Source organism: Gadus chalcogrammus, chromosome 14, assembly GCF_026213295.1.
Source record: "Gadus chalcogrammus isolate NIFS_2021 chromosome 14, NIFS_Gcha_1.0, whole genome shotgun sequence".
In the NCBI taxonomy this organism is placed as follows: domain Eukaryota; kingdom Metazoa; phylum Chordata; class Actinopteri; order Gadiformes; family Gadidae; genus Gadus; species Gadus chalcogrammus.
Window position 1 is genome coordinate 14,996,145 of NC_079425.1, and position 14,825 is coordinate 15,010,969.

The following is a 14,825-nucleotide window of genomic DNA, read 5'->3' on the forward strand; positions in this document are numbered from 1 at the left end:
CATCTCCTTCTCTACCTCCCCACCACCTCCACCTATATCCCTCACCCACCACCTTCCCACCTCCACCCCATCTCCCTGTGAACCCGTCCACCACCTCAACCCCTCCACCCATCTCCCTCTCTATCTCTGGACCACCTCCACCCCCCCCCCCCTCCCCCATCGCCCTCTTCACCTCATCCACCTACACCATCTCTTTCTTAACACGGCCACCACATTCACCCCTCCACCTCCATCTCCCTCTCAAACCCTCTCTAATCCCTCACCCTCCCCACCACCCCCCCCTACTCCCCTCTCCATCAGTACGGGCCGTACCACATCCCGGAGGATGCGTTGGTGGGTACCACGGTTACGGCGGTGGTGGCGGGGGATGCGGATGTAAGAGGAGGGGACAGCTGGCAGGTCAACTACCGTCTGGAGTCTGGGAACGAAGAGGACGTGTTCATCCTGGCCGTAGACCGCCACACCAATGAGGTCTCGCTGGTCCTCTCCAAGGTGAATGCAGAGTAACTCTCTCTCTCTCTCTCTCTCTCTCTCTCTCTCTCTCTCTCTCTCTCTCTCTCTCTCTCCCCCTCTCTCTCTCTCTCTCTCTCTCTCTCTCTCTCTCTCTCTACCACTCTCTTTCGCAGGTTCTGTCTCTCTTTTTCTAACAGATAAAAAACATATTCATGCACAATTATACACTGATGCAATGGTCCCATTTACATTCTTATACGATGTATCGTTCTTGCACAATCATACTACTGCTCAAACTCTCATACTAACCCATTCTCCACACACACTCTCACGCACTCTGACCCACTCTCTCAAAATTATTTGTATAAAGCTGCATTTTGGAAGATACTGCTAGGTAGCGGCTGTCTAAGGTCCCAGGTTGATTATCCAGGTGTTCAGATTATATTTCAGGAGGATAACAGACTAGACAACACAGGACTGTTTTTACCCAATCATGTGTGTGTGTGTGTGTGTGTGTGTGTGTGTATGTGTGTGTGTGTGTGTGTTATTTGTGTGTGTGTGTGTGTTATTTGTGTGTGTGTGTGTGTGTGTGTGTGTGTGTGTGTGTGTGTGTGTGTGTGTGTGTGTGTGTGTGTGTGTGTGTGTGTCTGCCGGGGCGGTGGGGGGGGGGGCGGTGGAGAGGGAGGGAGACTGAGAGAAGGGGGTTTATCTCATATTACATGCTTATAAAAATAGATTATAAACACATTTCCCTTGCGCAGCGCTGTCGATTTAAGATGTTATGGAACATAGTGAGAAATATAACGACCACACCATTTGATATGATGACTAGGGGGAATAGACACTTTCATTAAACATTCACATTCAAACGTGTGAAGGTATGTGTGTCTGTATATGAGAATGCCTCATTAGCAAGTGGAACCTAATAAACAGAAAGCAGATTAAAATATCAATGAAAGGCGTGAACCCGTGGTGTGTGTTATAGCTGGGCAGACTAGGATAGCCCTCTGCAACCACCCCCCCCCTGGAGTCAGGTTGTGTGAGCAGACATTAACGGTTTAGCACTTTGTGACGGTCTAACGAAGCGTAAACACGGGGAGGAAAGGAATGTCTTGTCTCTTGGAGAACAACGAGGAACCAATACAGCCTGTTCTCCAGGTTTCTAATCAATCTTATATATTGGCCCAACTCCCCTCCAGTCCAGTCCCTCTCTCCTCCTCCTCCTCCTGCCAGACAGCCTTCCTGGTGACTCTGTTCCTGTCTCTCTCTCAGTCCTCATATATGAAGCTATGAATACCCTTTATCTCTCTCTATCTCTCACTCTCTCTTTCTCTTTGTCTCGAGAAAGAGAGAGGATGAGGCGTTTTAGCTCCAGTAATATCTACAACAATTTGACTTGATTGAGTTTGCTTGCCTGCTTCCATGGCTCCAGCACACTGTGTTTGTGTGCAAGTAAAGAGGCAAGTAAAGAGGGCTTTGCAGTAATCGAGATGAGAAACAACATTCGTTCTGCATCAGAGGCCACTAATAATGCCCTAATTCTTGCAATATCATGTGAGTTATCTTTTGAGTTGAAAGACACATGAATGAAGTAATAAGTTGAAATGGTGTTAGAATTTAAATTTAAATAAAAAATAACGCCTTTGGTAACCTTTGGTTTGATATTGGGGGCAATCCAGCTAATACACTGGAGAATTCCATATCGTTTTTCATCAGAAACTAGTTGAAGAAGCTTGAGTCCCATCCAGTCCTTTAAAGTGTCCAAACAATTGTGAAGAGTGCCTATGTTGCCGAAATCATCTGTCTTTTCCTTACTGATATAGCTGGGTGTAATCTGCATTACAATTTTGGGATATACAACCAAAGCGCCAGATTAACTGGCCCAAATGGAGTTCTTTCATTGAAAAGATAGGACAGAGATTGGTCTCGTGCGGCAACCCCTAGTGGAGCGAAGGAGGTCGTAAAGGTACCCACAGAGACTGACAAGCGTATATTTGAAAGATATGGCACAAACCACTCAAGGGCATTCCCTGAGATTCCAGCCCACGTATTGAGTCTATTTATTAGGACGGTATGGCTATTGGTATCAAAGGCAATGCCGGGTCAAGTCAAACCAAGATGGAGTGTTAACCAAAATATTAGCAATAGCAAGGACGTGCTCGACGTCGACATTTTCCAGTATTTTGTATCAAAGGTAATTAAGAAGCCTGACATCAACAAAGACCAACTTGCAAATGGTAATTAATCAAGAACCTCCAAAAAGAAATTATTTCCAAGGGGTTTTGTCAAGAGGCTTTTGTTCATAGTGCTGAACAGAGCATGGGTGATGAGAACTTTAGGGCAGATTGGTTAAAGAAAAAGCGTGAATTTAGATCTGAGATCGAGAAGTGGCATGGCTGCAGGAGTCAAAAAGAACACATTTAGGAACATAGTGATTCAGAAAATTCTGCTTATAAGCTATAATTGGGTACAAGTGGGGCAATAGAGGGAAATACAGCCGACGGGGTTTGACAGTTAACTTTAAACATGAGCACCTCAGAGCTCTGAACATTATGAACAGTGTTGTGTATCCAACAGTCACAGCACGGGAAAAAGGTCAGTAGGGCGACAGAGAAGACGGGCAAGATGACTAATGTTTTATTGAGCCTCGGTAATTACTCACACCGTTGCCACGGTTACTGTACCAAGCAGTGGGCGGGGCATTCCAATGGCTTGGAAGGGAACCAGAGGTGCTTCAGGAACACAGAAGAACGTATGTGGAAGAGGGAGGACGGGAACTCTGAAGTGTTGTTTCCAAGCAGTGTACCAAGCAGTGGGTGGGGCCTACCGAAGGGGTTGGAAGTGAACCAGAGGTGATGCATGCACACAGAAGACCATATGTGGAGGGGGGAGGGGGTGGGGGGACTTCTGGGACTTTACTGAGGCTCTACAGCGTCTGACGCAAATAACTAAATCACACTTTATGCCAGGAGCACTAACAGAAGTTTTGTCATCTAACACACACACACACACACACACACACACACACACACACACACACACACACACACACACACACACACACACACACACACACACACACATATTTTACAGGATTACTCACAACCCTTCGCTGTGCTACTATCGTCTCTACGGCAACAGAGACAGGACTCAGGGCTGCAGGCCCCATCATCTTCTGTACACACTTGAACACTGCATATTATATCACTACACATGTTGCACACCTGAGCCAATGATTATTCATGTATGAAGTCATAATGGGATTACTGTGTTAAAATGTATTACTGTATGTGTGTGTTTGTGTGTGTACGTCATTGCATGTTTGGGTGTGTACGTGTGTGTGTGTGTGTGTGTGTGCGTGTGTGTGTGTGTGTGTGTGTGTGTGTGTGTGTGTGTGTGTGTGTGTGTGTGTGTGTGTGTTTGTGTGTTTGTAAATCTGTGTTTGCGTGTGTCTGTGTGTATGAATGTTTGTGGATGTGTGTGTATATATATGTGTGTTTGAGTGAGTTTGAATTCTATGTATGTATGTGTGTGTGTATATGTATTTGCGTGTGTCTAAATGAATGTGTGGGTGTGTGTGTGTGTGTGTGTGTGTGTGTGTGTGTGTGTGTGTGTGTGTGTGTGTGTGTGTGTGTGTGTGTGTGTGTGTGTGTGTGTGTGTGTGTGTGTGTGTGTGTTTGGTTTATGAATGTTTGTGTGTGTGTGTCTGGAGGTGCTGGACTTTGAGCGTGAGAGTGAGTACATCCTAGTTCTCAGTGCCCGCAACCCAGTGGCTCTGGTCCGTGGTCGCTACGGGCCCGCATCAACAGCAACCGTCTCCATCTACGTTGATGATGTAAATGAAGGACCAATCCTGTCGCAGAGCCACTATGAGGTTACGGTCAGGGAGGGGGAGGAGCCTGGCCGGGTCATTGCCACCATCCGTGGTCATGACCCTGACTCCCATCCAATCAGGTGAGCTCTACATTTGTCTCTGGAATTACCTCTACATTGGAAATGTAGGATAGCTAAGTGTTTCGGGGGTTCGACTCTCCGCCTTAAAGTTTCTTCTTTCTACCTGTAGGCAACCTTCAGCCAGATGGCTATCTCTGTACCTGCTCCTTAATGACCTCAAACAAATTATCAATTGTAAGATGGTTTGGATGAAAGCAATAGTTAAAAGACTTTCAAGTTTTTTAAAGTACTTTCAAAGGGCATCGCCTTGTGTTTGAAGGGTATTATAAATAAACTTTCCTTGACTCTAGCTAGGGGAATACAAAGTGTTCTAATTCAGGACAGGGAAGCCCCTTGGATTCTGTCATACTGGGTGAAATTATTTTCACCCAGTTTATTTGACGCTACAGGAAAAACAAACATTAAGCGTCATACAGAGAGTTTGGCCCGCTCACTATTCCTAGGATTTGCACCAAGCAAAGTGAATCATCTTTTACTTTTTATCTACCACCACACATCTTAAACAAACTCCCAGAACATGTGAGGTCCGTCTGTATGTTTACTTATTTGATTGCCCTTTCAATATTTAAAAAAAATAGGACTCCCGCCTTGACAGTGTCTCCTGTTCTCATCCCACCCGGTCTGAAACGTTCTGCTCCGTACCCCTCGTGTCCAGATACTCCCTGAGAGGAGACACAAAGCGCTACTTCTCCATCGGGAAGTATTCAGGGGAGCTGAAGACGGTGCAGGCGCTGGACCGAGAGGAGAACAGCACCTACACCATGGAGGTCATCGCTGTGGACGGACGTAAGAGGGCTGCCCAGGATGACAGCTTTTGCTTGACTAGGGCTAAATTAAGATACTAGAAAAATGTTATGAATAGTTAATCCAAGACTGGAAATACTGGACAGTACAGGACAGTGGTAGTACTCAAAGGGACTTGCAGTGAATTCAGTGTTAGGTCATTAAGGGGCAGGTATTGGTTGGACAGTGAATACTGACCCGGGTCATTAAGTATTAGGTAGGGGTCAGACAGTGAAAACAGTGACAGTTCATTGAGGGGCAGGTAGGGGTCAGACAGTGAATACAGTGAGAAGGTTGTTAAGGGTCAGGTAAGTGTTAGACAATGCATACAGACACAGGTCATTAAGTAGTATGTAAGGGTTAGACAGTGCAGTGACAGGTCATTGAGGGGCAGGTAGGGGTTGGACAGGGAATACAGTCATAAGGTAATTAAAGAGTAGATGGGGTGAGACAGTGAATACAGTGACAGGTCATTAAGAATCAGGTAAGGGTTATACAGTGAATACAGAGACTGGTCATTCAGCTTGATGCAAAACACCCAATCACTGGACTATCCTGCCCTCAATGTGATGTCATATCAGGATTATTTACCATCTGTAAAGTTTCCGATAGATGAAATGGTATAAACAAAACGAAGAAAGAAAACATCAATTTAGCAGGTGTAAGTTATGAGTCTGAATACTAATTGAACCATGTAGTCATAGCCGTGCTGACGGTATCCACTTGTCATGCACTAGAAAAGCTCCATTGCTCATGTAGCCTGTTCCTCGGGTCTATTTTTATACTTAAGATACAATTAAGAGAAACCTTGAGAAAGGGCTAGCGGCAGCTTAAGTGGTCGCTTTCACAAAGAAATCAGCCAGGTACCAACGTCATCTTACTCTTCCATAGACAAGATGTATCATTTCAGTCATCATCTTTGCTGGCGAATCGCGCGTCAAAGTCTTCCAACCAATGCATCCCAGACATTAGCTATGGTTCAGCTGAGTTTAAAATGAATCAGTCTCGATGCCACGCAACAACACATGCACAGTAACACATCATCGCCTGACCCAAACACATGACCCATTTCTTCCCCTCGCTTGGTTGGTTGCTCAGGGTAAATGTGGAGAGTAGATCTCGCACGTTGTTGGTAGTGTCTTCAGACCAGGTAATGGGCACAGAACCTGTGACATAGAGACATCTAAACATCTGAACTAGGAGTCTTGATAATCATCATAGCCTGCTGAGCTGATTATTGCGATTTAGGACGAGTTCATGCCTGTTGGTCTTGCTTTGTACACTAAAGGTTGACATTACATGTTGTACAGTTACATACAATTATATACATGGAAAGATTCCAATCCTGAGGTCCAATTATCAAAAAATAAATGTAATAAATACATAGGCCTACTACATACAAATTAAATACTTTATATAGGTCTCCATGGTTCTTCTAACTCACCTTGATAGAAGCAAAAGTGGGTTGAAATGCCTTACCTGCATAGGTGGCATACTGTGATCAATGATCATGCATTAGTATGATGTAATACTTTTACTTGGTGGTTCAAGCTGAGAGCATCAAGATCCTGTATGCTGCAGGATCTAAGACTAAGACCTTATCACAAATATCTTTCCAACACCAGATCAATATTCTAAGCGCCCGTTACCACCTTCAGTGGAACCAGCAAAGGTTTACTGATATTACAAGGGGGATTGTCCACCAAGATGTATGATAGATCAATCAACTTCACTGTCCAGCTAACATCTGTGTTTGAAACTCCCACTTGTGACCCCCTACAGGGTTGATTTTGAATTGCCATTTGTGTCGCAGTTTTACCCAAATAGTATAGAAAGTTTGATTGATTGGTTGATTGATTGATTGATTGATTGGTAAATCAATTGATTCACCTTTCTACCTGCCAGGGAACGCAAACTTGTCAGCATCCACGCTGGTGACAGTGCAGATCCTGGACGTAAACGACAACAGTCCGGTGCTGGTGGGCGACTACTCCTGGAAGTACCTGTGTACCCCCCGCTGGGAGGAGCAGGCGCTGGTGCTGGCGTCACGAGACAGCGACGGGCCCCAGCACGGCGGGCGCCTCAACTTCTCCCTCCGCAGCGATGCCACCGTGCGACGCAACTGGAAACTCACGCCTATCAACGGTGAGCCCCACAATGTAGCCACGAGGCCCAGGGTGTAGTGGTGAGCCCCATGGTGTAGTGGTGAGCCCCAGGTGTACTGCTGAACCCAAGGGGGGTAGTGGCGAGGCACACGGTGTAGTGGTGAGCCCCACGTGTAGTGGCGAGTGCCACAGTGTAGTTCTGAACCACAGGGTGTAGTGATGAGGCCCGCTCTGCAGGGGTGAGCCCACGGAGTAGTGGTGAGCCCACGGTGTAGTGGTGAGGCCCACGGAGTAGTGGTGAGCCCCACGGTGTAGTGGTGAGGCCCACGGAGTAGTGGTGAGCCCACGGTGTAGTGGTGAGGCCCACGGAGTAGTGGTGAGCCCCACGGTGTAGTGGTGAGGCTCACGGAGTAGTGGTGAGCCCACGGTGTAGTGTTGAGGGCCACTCTTTAGTGGTGAACCCCGAGGTGTACTGGTGAGCCCAAAGGTGTACTGGTAAGCCCCATGGCGTAGTGGTGAGGCCCACGGTGTAGTAGTGAGGCCCACGGTGTAGTGGTGAGGCCCACGGTGTAGTGGTGAGGCCCACGATGTATTGGTATGCCCCACGGTGTAGTGGTGTGCCCAACGGTGTATTGGTGTGCTCCATGGTGTAGTGGTGAGCCCCATTATAGCCCCATATTAAAAAGGAATATACATTTTGTTGTGGACAAATTAAGTTAAATCAGGGCATGGTTTTGGCTGATATAACCTTTTTGGTCTTAGCCCAACTGTATGGGGATCCGAGGTGTTCCATCCTGGAGTTGTATTTCATTTGTGTTGCCTAAATCCTCCATTTCAACACACATCGAGATTGATAACAGGATTAATTTCACTGAACATTGACAACAAGACTTTTGCAAAATCATATTTGCAAAAAGTCAAAAGTGAAGGCACGGTGAATGCATCCTACTAGAACCACAAAACCGGTGATCCCGGTTGGGGGGGGGGGGGGGGGGGATGTTCGTCGACACGACGAAACACTGGCGTCAACCTCGCTCACTCAAGCTCACTCACGCTCAATCACTGGCTTTCATAGCTCACCATGGCAACCACAGCCTCTGGTGGAGGTTGCTGAAGGATGTGGAATTGAAAGCTGGGTTGCTGTTGGTTGAGATGGCAAAGGGTTGAGTCACTATGAGTGCGCAAGCCTGGACCCATTGTATGACAATAATGACGTGTTTGCCAGCAGTAGAGATAATTTATCCCTTTCTTGTTAACCACAGCCGTGCCCATGATCGTCAACAACTCAGGTGGATGAGGCTGTAGTAACAAACCAAAACAACATACATGTAAAACTGTATTTTATTGTAAAACTGCATTTCTATTGATAACATTTCTTATCAACCTGTCTTGTAATAAAAAGGAGAGAACCGTCTTTCTTTGGTGATGAAGTCAGAGGAGGCAAATGTGGTGGTTGGAAAATAGAGGCAGTGATGCAGTGATTTGGTTATTAGTGTTTTTATTAGCAACGTCTTCCATGAGGTCACCGAGAGAGGAAAGAACAAGGTGACAAGACATGAAGGACAACATGTTGACTTACATTGCCAAAGAAAGTGTGCAATGTGTAATAGAAACTGACAAAGAATTGTGAAAGCACAACTGTATAACATTGCAACCTTGCAATCCAATATATAAATCAGAGTAGGAACAAATAACTTCCAAAATACAAACAGAAATATGGTGCTTTTGCTGTAAAAAAAATCTATATACAGATAAGTACAAATATAATTTGAATACAGTTACCTTTGCATTCAAAGGGAAGTGTTTGGTTTCTCTGTACAGTATGTATATGTACAGCGATCAGACTACTCATAAACCAAAATTGTGGTACTGCTCCCAAAGGTGGCGCTATTTAAAAAAAAGTATGAATTAGCCTTATTTCTCCTGACCAGATTGGCCTGGACTCAAAGTTCTTTCATTATATTAACCTCTAAAATCAGATGCATCTTTTTCAACCTGGTCTTCTGCTCTAAAAAAGGTTACTTTTCCCAGAATTTCATGTGATCATTTTGTTATTGTACAACTAATTGTCATTAGGTGGATACCATTAACAGTGCACATTTTCAGATCTGTACTCTTTTAAAGAAGCCCTTAATTATCTTGTGAAATGTGTGCTTGGAGTTTTCTTGCTGATGTGTGCTTATCAATATGGATATTCTGGAATTTAAGTGGCTCAACAGGATAATGCCTTGTACTGGTGATCCTTAGGTTGAAAGTTTGAATCCTGATTAGAGCATGCTGAAAATTAAAATTCTGCCATTGCTCTGCAGCCCACTCACATGAAGGTCGAAGCACAGTATGGCATAACATTGTTCCTTCATAATTATATGTCATATTTATCTATCTTCCATTACTGTGTTTTGGCACTTTTTTCCTTTTGCTCGGACCCTGTTAATCACTGCTTGCGTTTATATTTGTTATTTGTTTTTATTTATTTGAATAGTGTTATAATTATGTTAAAATATAATCTATTGTACGATAATTTGGTAAAAATGTGTTAATTGCTTTAGACATTATTTGACATGAGGAAATGTAGAAGTGTGGGATTGATGATCAAACAGAGGATATTCCTGAGGTAACTGTTGATCCAGATCCCACGTTAGCTGTTGGGGTCAAATCTGTCTAAACATTGGTGGCGCGTCACCACAGGTTGTTTTCAAGTGATTTCATATTGTCGTCCATTTCTTATTGTTTGGGTGTATTCTCTCTCTTACCGGCTCTCTCTCTCCCTCTGTCCATCCCTCTCCATGTCTCTCTCCCTCTCTCCCTTCTCTCTCCATATCACTTTCCCCATTTATCCATACAGTATCTCCCTCTCTCCCTACTTCCTCCCCTGTCTCTCGCTCACTTTCTCTCTCTTTCCAATTCGTCATCTCTCATCATCTCCTCCAAACATGGCTCTTCGTCAGCAGACATGATTAAAGTTCTCATCTGTTCTTCTGACGTTTGATCGTTTGGTCTCAGTCGATGCAGTAGGTTATTTCTCCATCATTTCAAGTTTTCTTCAGTGCTTTGTTCCGGCAGCTATTGACGGAGACGGAGCTATATCCAGTAAGTCATTTGGATGACGTCTGCGGTGTGTCAGAGTGTTGCTTTTCTCGCTTTGTTTCCAATTGCCATTGATCGTCTCTCTGACTGCTTACTGCTTGCACTAAAAGAGGAACAGTCCCAGTGAAGGCTACACACGTGTGTGTGTGTGTGTGTGTGTGTGTGTGTGTGTGTGTGTGTGTGTGTGTGTGTGTGTGTGTGTGTGTGTGTGTGTGTGTGTGTGTGTGTGTGTGTGTGTGTGTGTGTGTGTGCAATGTGTGAGCAATGCACTACAGGTGTATGCACACTGTGCATACACCTGTAGTCTCGGATGAAAGGTTGAAATCAACATCATCATCATCAACATGCAGCTGTTAGACTGGTCAACATCCTCCCCAGGAGGGAAGCTTCCGGTTACCCCTAGCTAGCTACAAGTCTTATTCCCCAGCTAGCAGCAGGCGGCAGCTCCATAGCTAGCAGCAAGTGCTAGCCCCCTATTGTCAGAACTCGTTAAGATATAGAGTAAAGGTCAAAGACAATCAAAGCGCTCTGTTCCTGAACACTAATAACTGGAACATGCTGTCGGTTTTGAGGTCCTACGGGAACTCCCGGATTTAGATCTATGTTAAAAACTCGACCACCACTATATCCAACCTTATCTAACAGAGCTGTTCCTGGACACTTGGGGAGAACACAGAGAACCAGGCACTGGGAGTGTACTGTGCTGGTGGGGAGATAACAGTCCCTCTGGAGGTGTGCAGCAGATCTCCACTGTGCCGACAAGCTAATGGAACATGAAGGGGAAGCGAGGGGAGGGTCGGAGCTCGGGGTCGGGAACCCCGAGATATGACTACGCACACGGTTCGATAAAACCTTGCTTCTCCACCGTGCCGTGGCTGCTTTTACGTCATAAGCAAAGGACGGGGTCTTGGAGCCGATGACTGTTGAGATTAGATAATACTTGTGTATATACGCAGATACTCATGTGTATATGCACACGCACAGACGCATGCGGCCGCATTAAATACAAACATGCACATTCACCTGCGCAGTGTTCAAGCACATTCAGACGTGCATGTACTGTGACACAAGGCAGACACACTCATCTACACTCAATGCACGTACACTGTGTTCATGCACACACATTCAGGGAGCATACCTATGTTCCCCGGGTCCTATGTTCCCCGGGTCGTATGTTCCTCGCTGTGGATGTGACCGGGGAACATAGGATCCGGAGAGCAAATCTTTTTGTCGTAGGGATGGTAGGGGCAAGTACCGCCTTTTCGCCTCTGATTCGCCTGTGTTTGGTTAGAATGGCTCTCCTCCGATTGGTTATGGTTAGGGTTAGGTTGAGGGTTAACCCTCACCCTAACCCTAACCCTAACCCTAACCCTAACCATAACCATAACCATAACCCTGACCCTAACCCTTCGCACCCGGGGAACATAGGACCCGGGGAACATAGGGATGACCCCTACATTCAGACCTTCTGCCATGCCTTCTGCCTACACATATTTATTTGTTGTAATACGTCAAGTATTAACTGCATCTCTCCTCTTGGGTGTTTTTGAACTAGTATAAACAATTCAACCAGTGCAAACAGTATAACCAGCTTAACCAACAGAACCATTGCAACTAGTATAACCAGTGTGTCTCTCCCCTCCAGACACCCACACCAATTTGTCTCTGAATATCCCCTACCTTTCTCCGGAGGTCTACACTGTCCCCTTCACCATCTCCGACAGCAGCTCCCCCCCACGGAGCACCTTCATCAACCTACCAGGTGCCTCACCTCCTCCTGCTATCATTCTCTCATCCTCACACACCTATCATCACCCCCACCCCCCTGCAGCGCCTTCGTCCTCCCCAGAGGTACCCCACTCTCCCTCCCTCCCTCCCTCCCTCCCTCCCTCCCTCCCTCCCACACCTTCTCTGCTCCCTCACCCCATCACACTGCCTCTTTAACCAACTCACACTGCTTCTCTCACCCGCTCATCCCATCACCACCACATCTTGCTATCTCACCCTCTCCACTTGGTTTTTCTCACACTCTGACTTTGCTCTCATATGCTTTCACAATCTCAGACTACTCTACTCTTTTACCCTTCTCAAACTGTCAATCTGCGGTCTTATCCCTCACACTTCCAACCCATTACACTGTCACTCTGCTCTTTCGTTGCTTCTCTCACTCTCTCACACCAGAATACCAAACATTCCTATTTTAGAAAAACAACAACATTCCTATAGTTAAAAATACCTCAGTTACTGGAAGTTTTCATTCAGATAAAACACAGGGCATTAACCTCTGCCAATCATGAACCCTTGATTATCATTGGAGCTGCGTTGAGATAAAGGTCATCATACTTGAGGGAAAGGTTAAAACAGTGTGAAACCACTGAGGGACTGCACAGTAATCAGACACAGCAATGTTCCTCTTGCTATTATAAACAAACAGTGGAAACGCTTAATGGATGTAATGTACACCCTGACCCTGATGGTCACCGGGAGCTGTGCATCATTGTTTCTAAAATGTAATGCTACAACTTGTTGTTGTTCCTGTGCTAGTTACCGTGTGCCCGTGTAACATCCGAGGGAACTGCAAGATGGCGGCAAAGCAGCTGGAGGGGATGCCCACAATCCAATCTGCTGTAGGGATCTTGCTGGGGACCTTTTCCTTTATAGGTAACACACACACACACACACACACACACACACACACACACACACACACACACACACACACACACACACACACACACACACACACACACACACACACACACACACACACACAGACACAGACACAGACACACACACACACACAGACCCACTGCCTGACCCTAACCGTGGTCACTCTGTGAATTAATGTGTGATTGAGAATGTAAATGACTTAATTTATTGTCTGACAGATACATGTTTTATTGAATACATCATACATTTATGCTGTATTGTTGTTGTACTGTATTGAAATCTTAAATGTAATTTTCGAGACTTTATTCCTAGATCATTGCAGCCTGTTCTTTCTCTCTGTCTTCCAGGTATTATCCTGGTGGTGATTTTTGTGCGACTGTCCTATCAGAACCCCAAACGGCCCAGCAGGACCAGCCAAGAGAGAGTCCCCCTCAACATCTCACTGTGACCAGGAAGTGAAGCCACAGATCATAGGTTAAAGAAGCAAACACAAAGGACGTCCATATCAAGGACACATTATCACATGCTCATTTAGTCCTTTCATGTCAGGGATGTCGGGAAAACAGTTTTAGTAATAGTAATAAATAGTCGATAGTGCTTGTCAATTTTAGGATGAATATTATTTTAAATGTTTATTGGTCAAAAAGATCCAGACATATCTCCAACCGAAACAAGAATAGGTAGTTATTAAATTTGTCCAAAATGACCCGTAAGAGTGTTCACTGGTAGAGACAAATGACTGGTTGAACAAAATCTGTATGACAGATTTCTATCTGCCAAACCAAATGGGTGACATTTGTTTTTCATTTGTCTTTTTGATAATATTTCTTGCAAGAAATGTACATTTAACTTCATTTACTTTGTTCAGTGAATGTACATCATCTTTTAATCATTATCTTTGCATAGTGTAGTCTTCTGAGCTATTCAGTGTTATTTGATGTAACTGATATGTTCTTTCATGTTCTTTCATAAAAACATTGATTTTCGATTGACCAAGGGATGACATTCCTTCTTCTTCTTTGGGACAGACTCGGCTGACTTTTTTAAACATTCCAAAGCCTCATTTTATCAATACATTTTTCCTTAAGATGATCATCAGAACTGAATAGTGCTTTATAGGTTTTTGAGGCATGAATGCAATCAATAAATTAAAGCAGACGAAAGATATTTATTCTAAAATTATCAATTTGGAGGCTCTAGCCCTGCATGAAGAGTATACTTAGAACCTGACCCAGGGGTCAAGGATTTTTTGGAGTGAGCTAGAGATCTGGGGTATGAAGGAGGGACACATGACATGTATGACTATAAATGTTGGGCTTTAGCTCTACATGAAGTGACTCACAAAACATCATCAAATGTGACATTAAAAGTATTGAAAACAAGGTTTTGCATAAATTAATCGAAATACATTTTCTAATAGATGGGAATTTGGGCCGTTCTATCTACCTATCTACCAGGGGTGCATTCAGATCACTCTGTGGAAATCTCTAAAAAGGCGGCGCTTCACCAGCAAACACACATATGGGTTGTTTTGGGTCGTATTGACAACCTACATATCGTTTAGGTTGGAGATCTCATTTCAATTATCAGCTTTCTTGCTTTAATGGTTTATTAATTTCTTAAATTTGTGAAACCAACACGCGAGAGTTGTGATGCTTTAATCTGTTAGTTCTCTGCAGATCACATCTGATGTCACTTGCTATAATGAACAATAATGCATATGATTATGAAATTCTCACTTGTTTGTTGTTATCAATGAAAATAATGAATTTA

At 44.6% G+C, this 14,825-nt stretch overlaps 1 protein-coding gene across 1 annotated transcript in view; it reads left to right on the plus strand.

The window, feature by feature from the left end:
- Positions 1–14,618, plus strand: part of cdh16 (cadherin 16, KSP-cadherin) — a 33,564-nt gene extending 18,946 nt beyond the window's left edge. Inside the window, exons 12-18 of the mRNA XM_056608692.1 lie at positions 301–492; positions 4,166–4,407; positions 5,063–5,193; positions 7,096–7,335; positions 12,028–12,144; positions 12,927–13,043; positions 13,400–14,618. Of these exons, the coding sequence (XP_056464667.1) occupies positions 301–492; positions 4,166–4,407; positions 5,063–5,193; positions 7,096–7,335; positions 12,028–12,144; positions 12,927–13,043; positions 13,400–13,500 (1,140 nt within the window). The 3' untranslated portion in view covers positions 13,501–14,618. The remainder of the gene's footprint in view (positions 1–300; positions 493–4,165; positions 4,408–5,062; positions 5,194–7,095; positions 7,336–12,027; positions 12,145–12,926; positions 13,044–13,399) is intronic.
- The last annotated feature ends 207 nt before the right edge of the window (positions 14,619–14,825 follow it).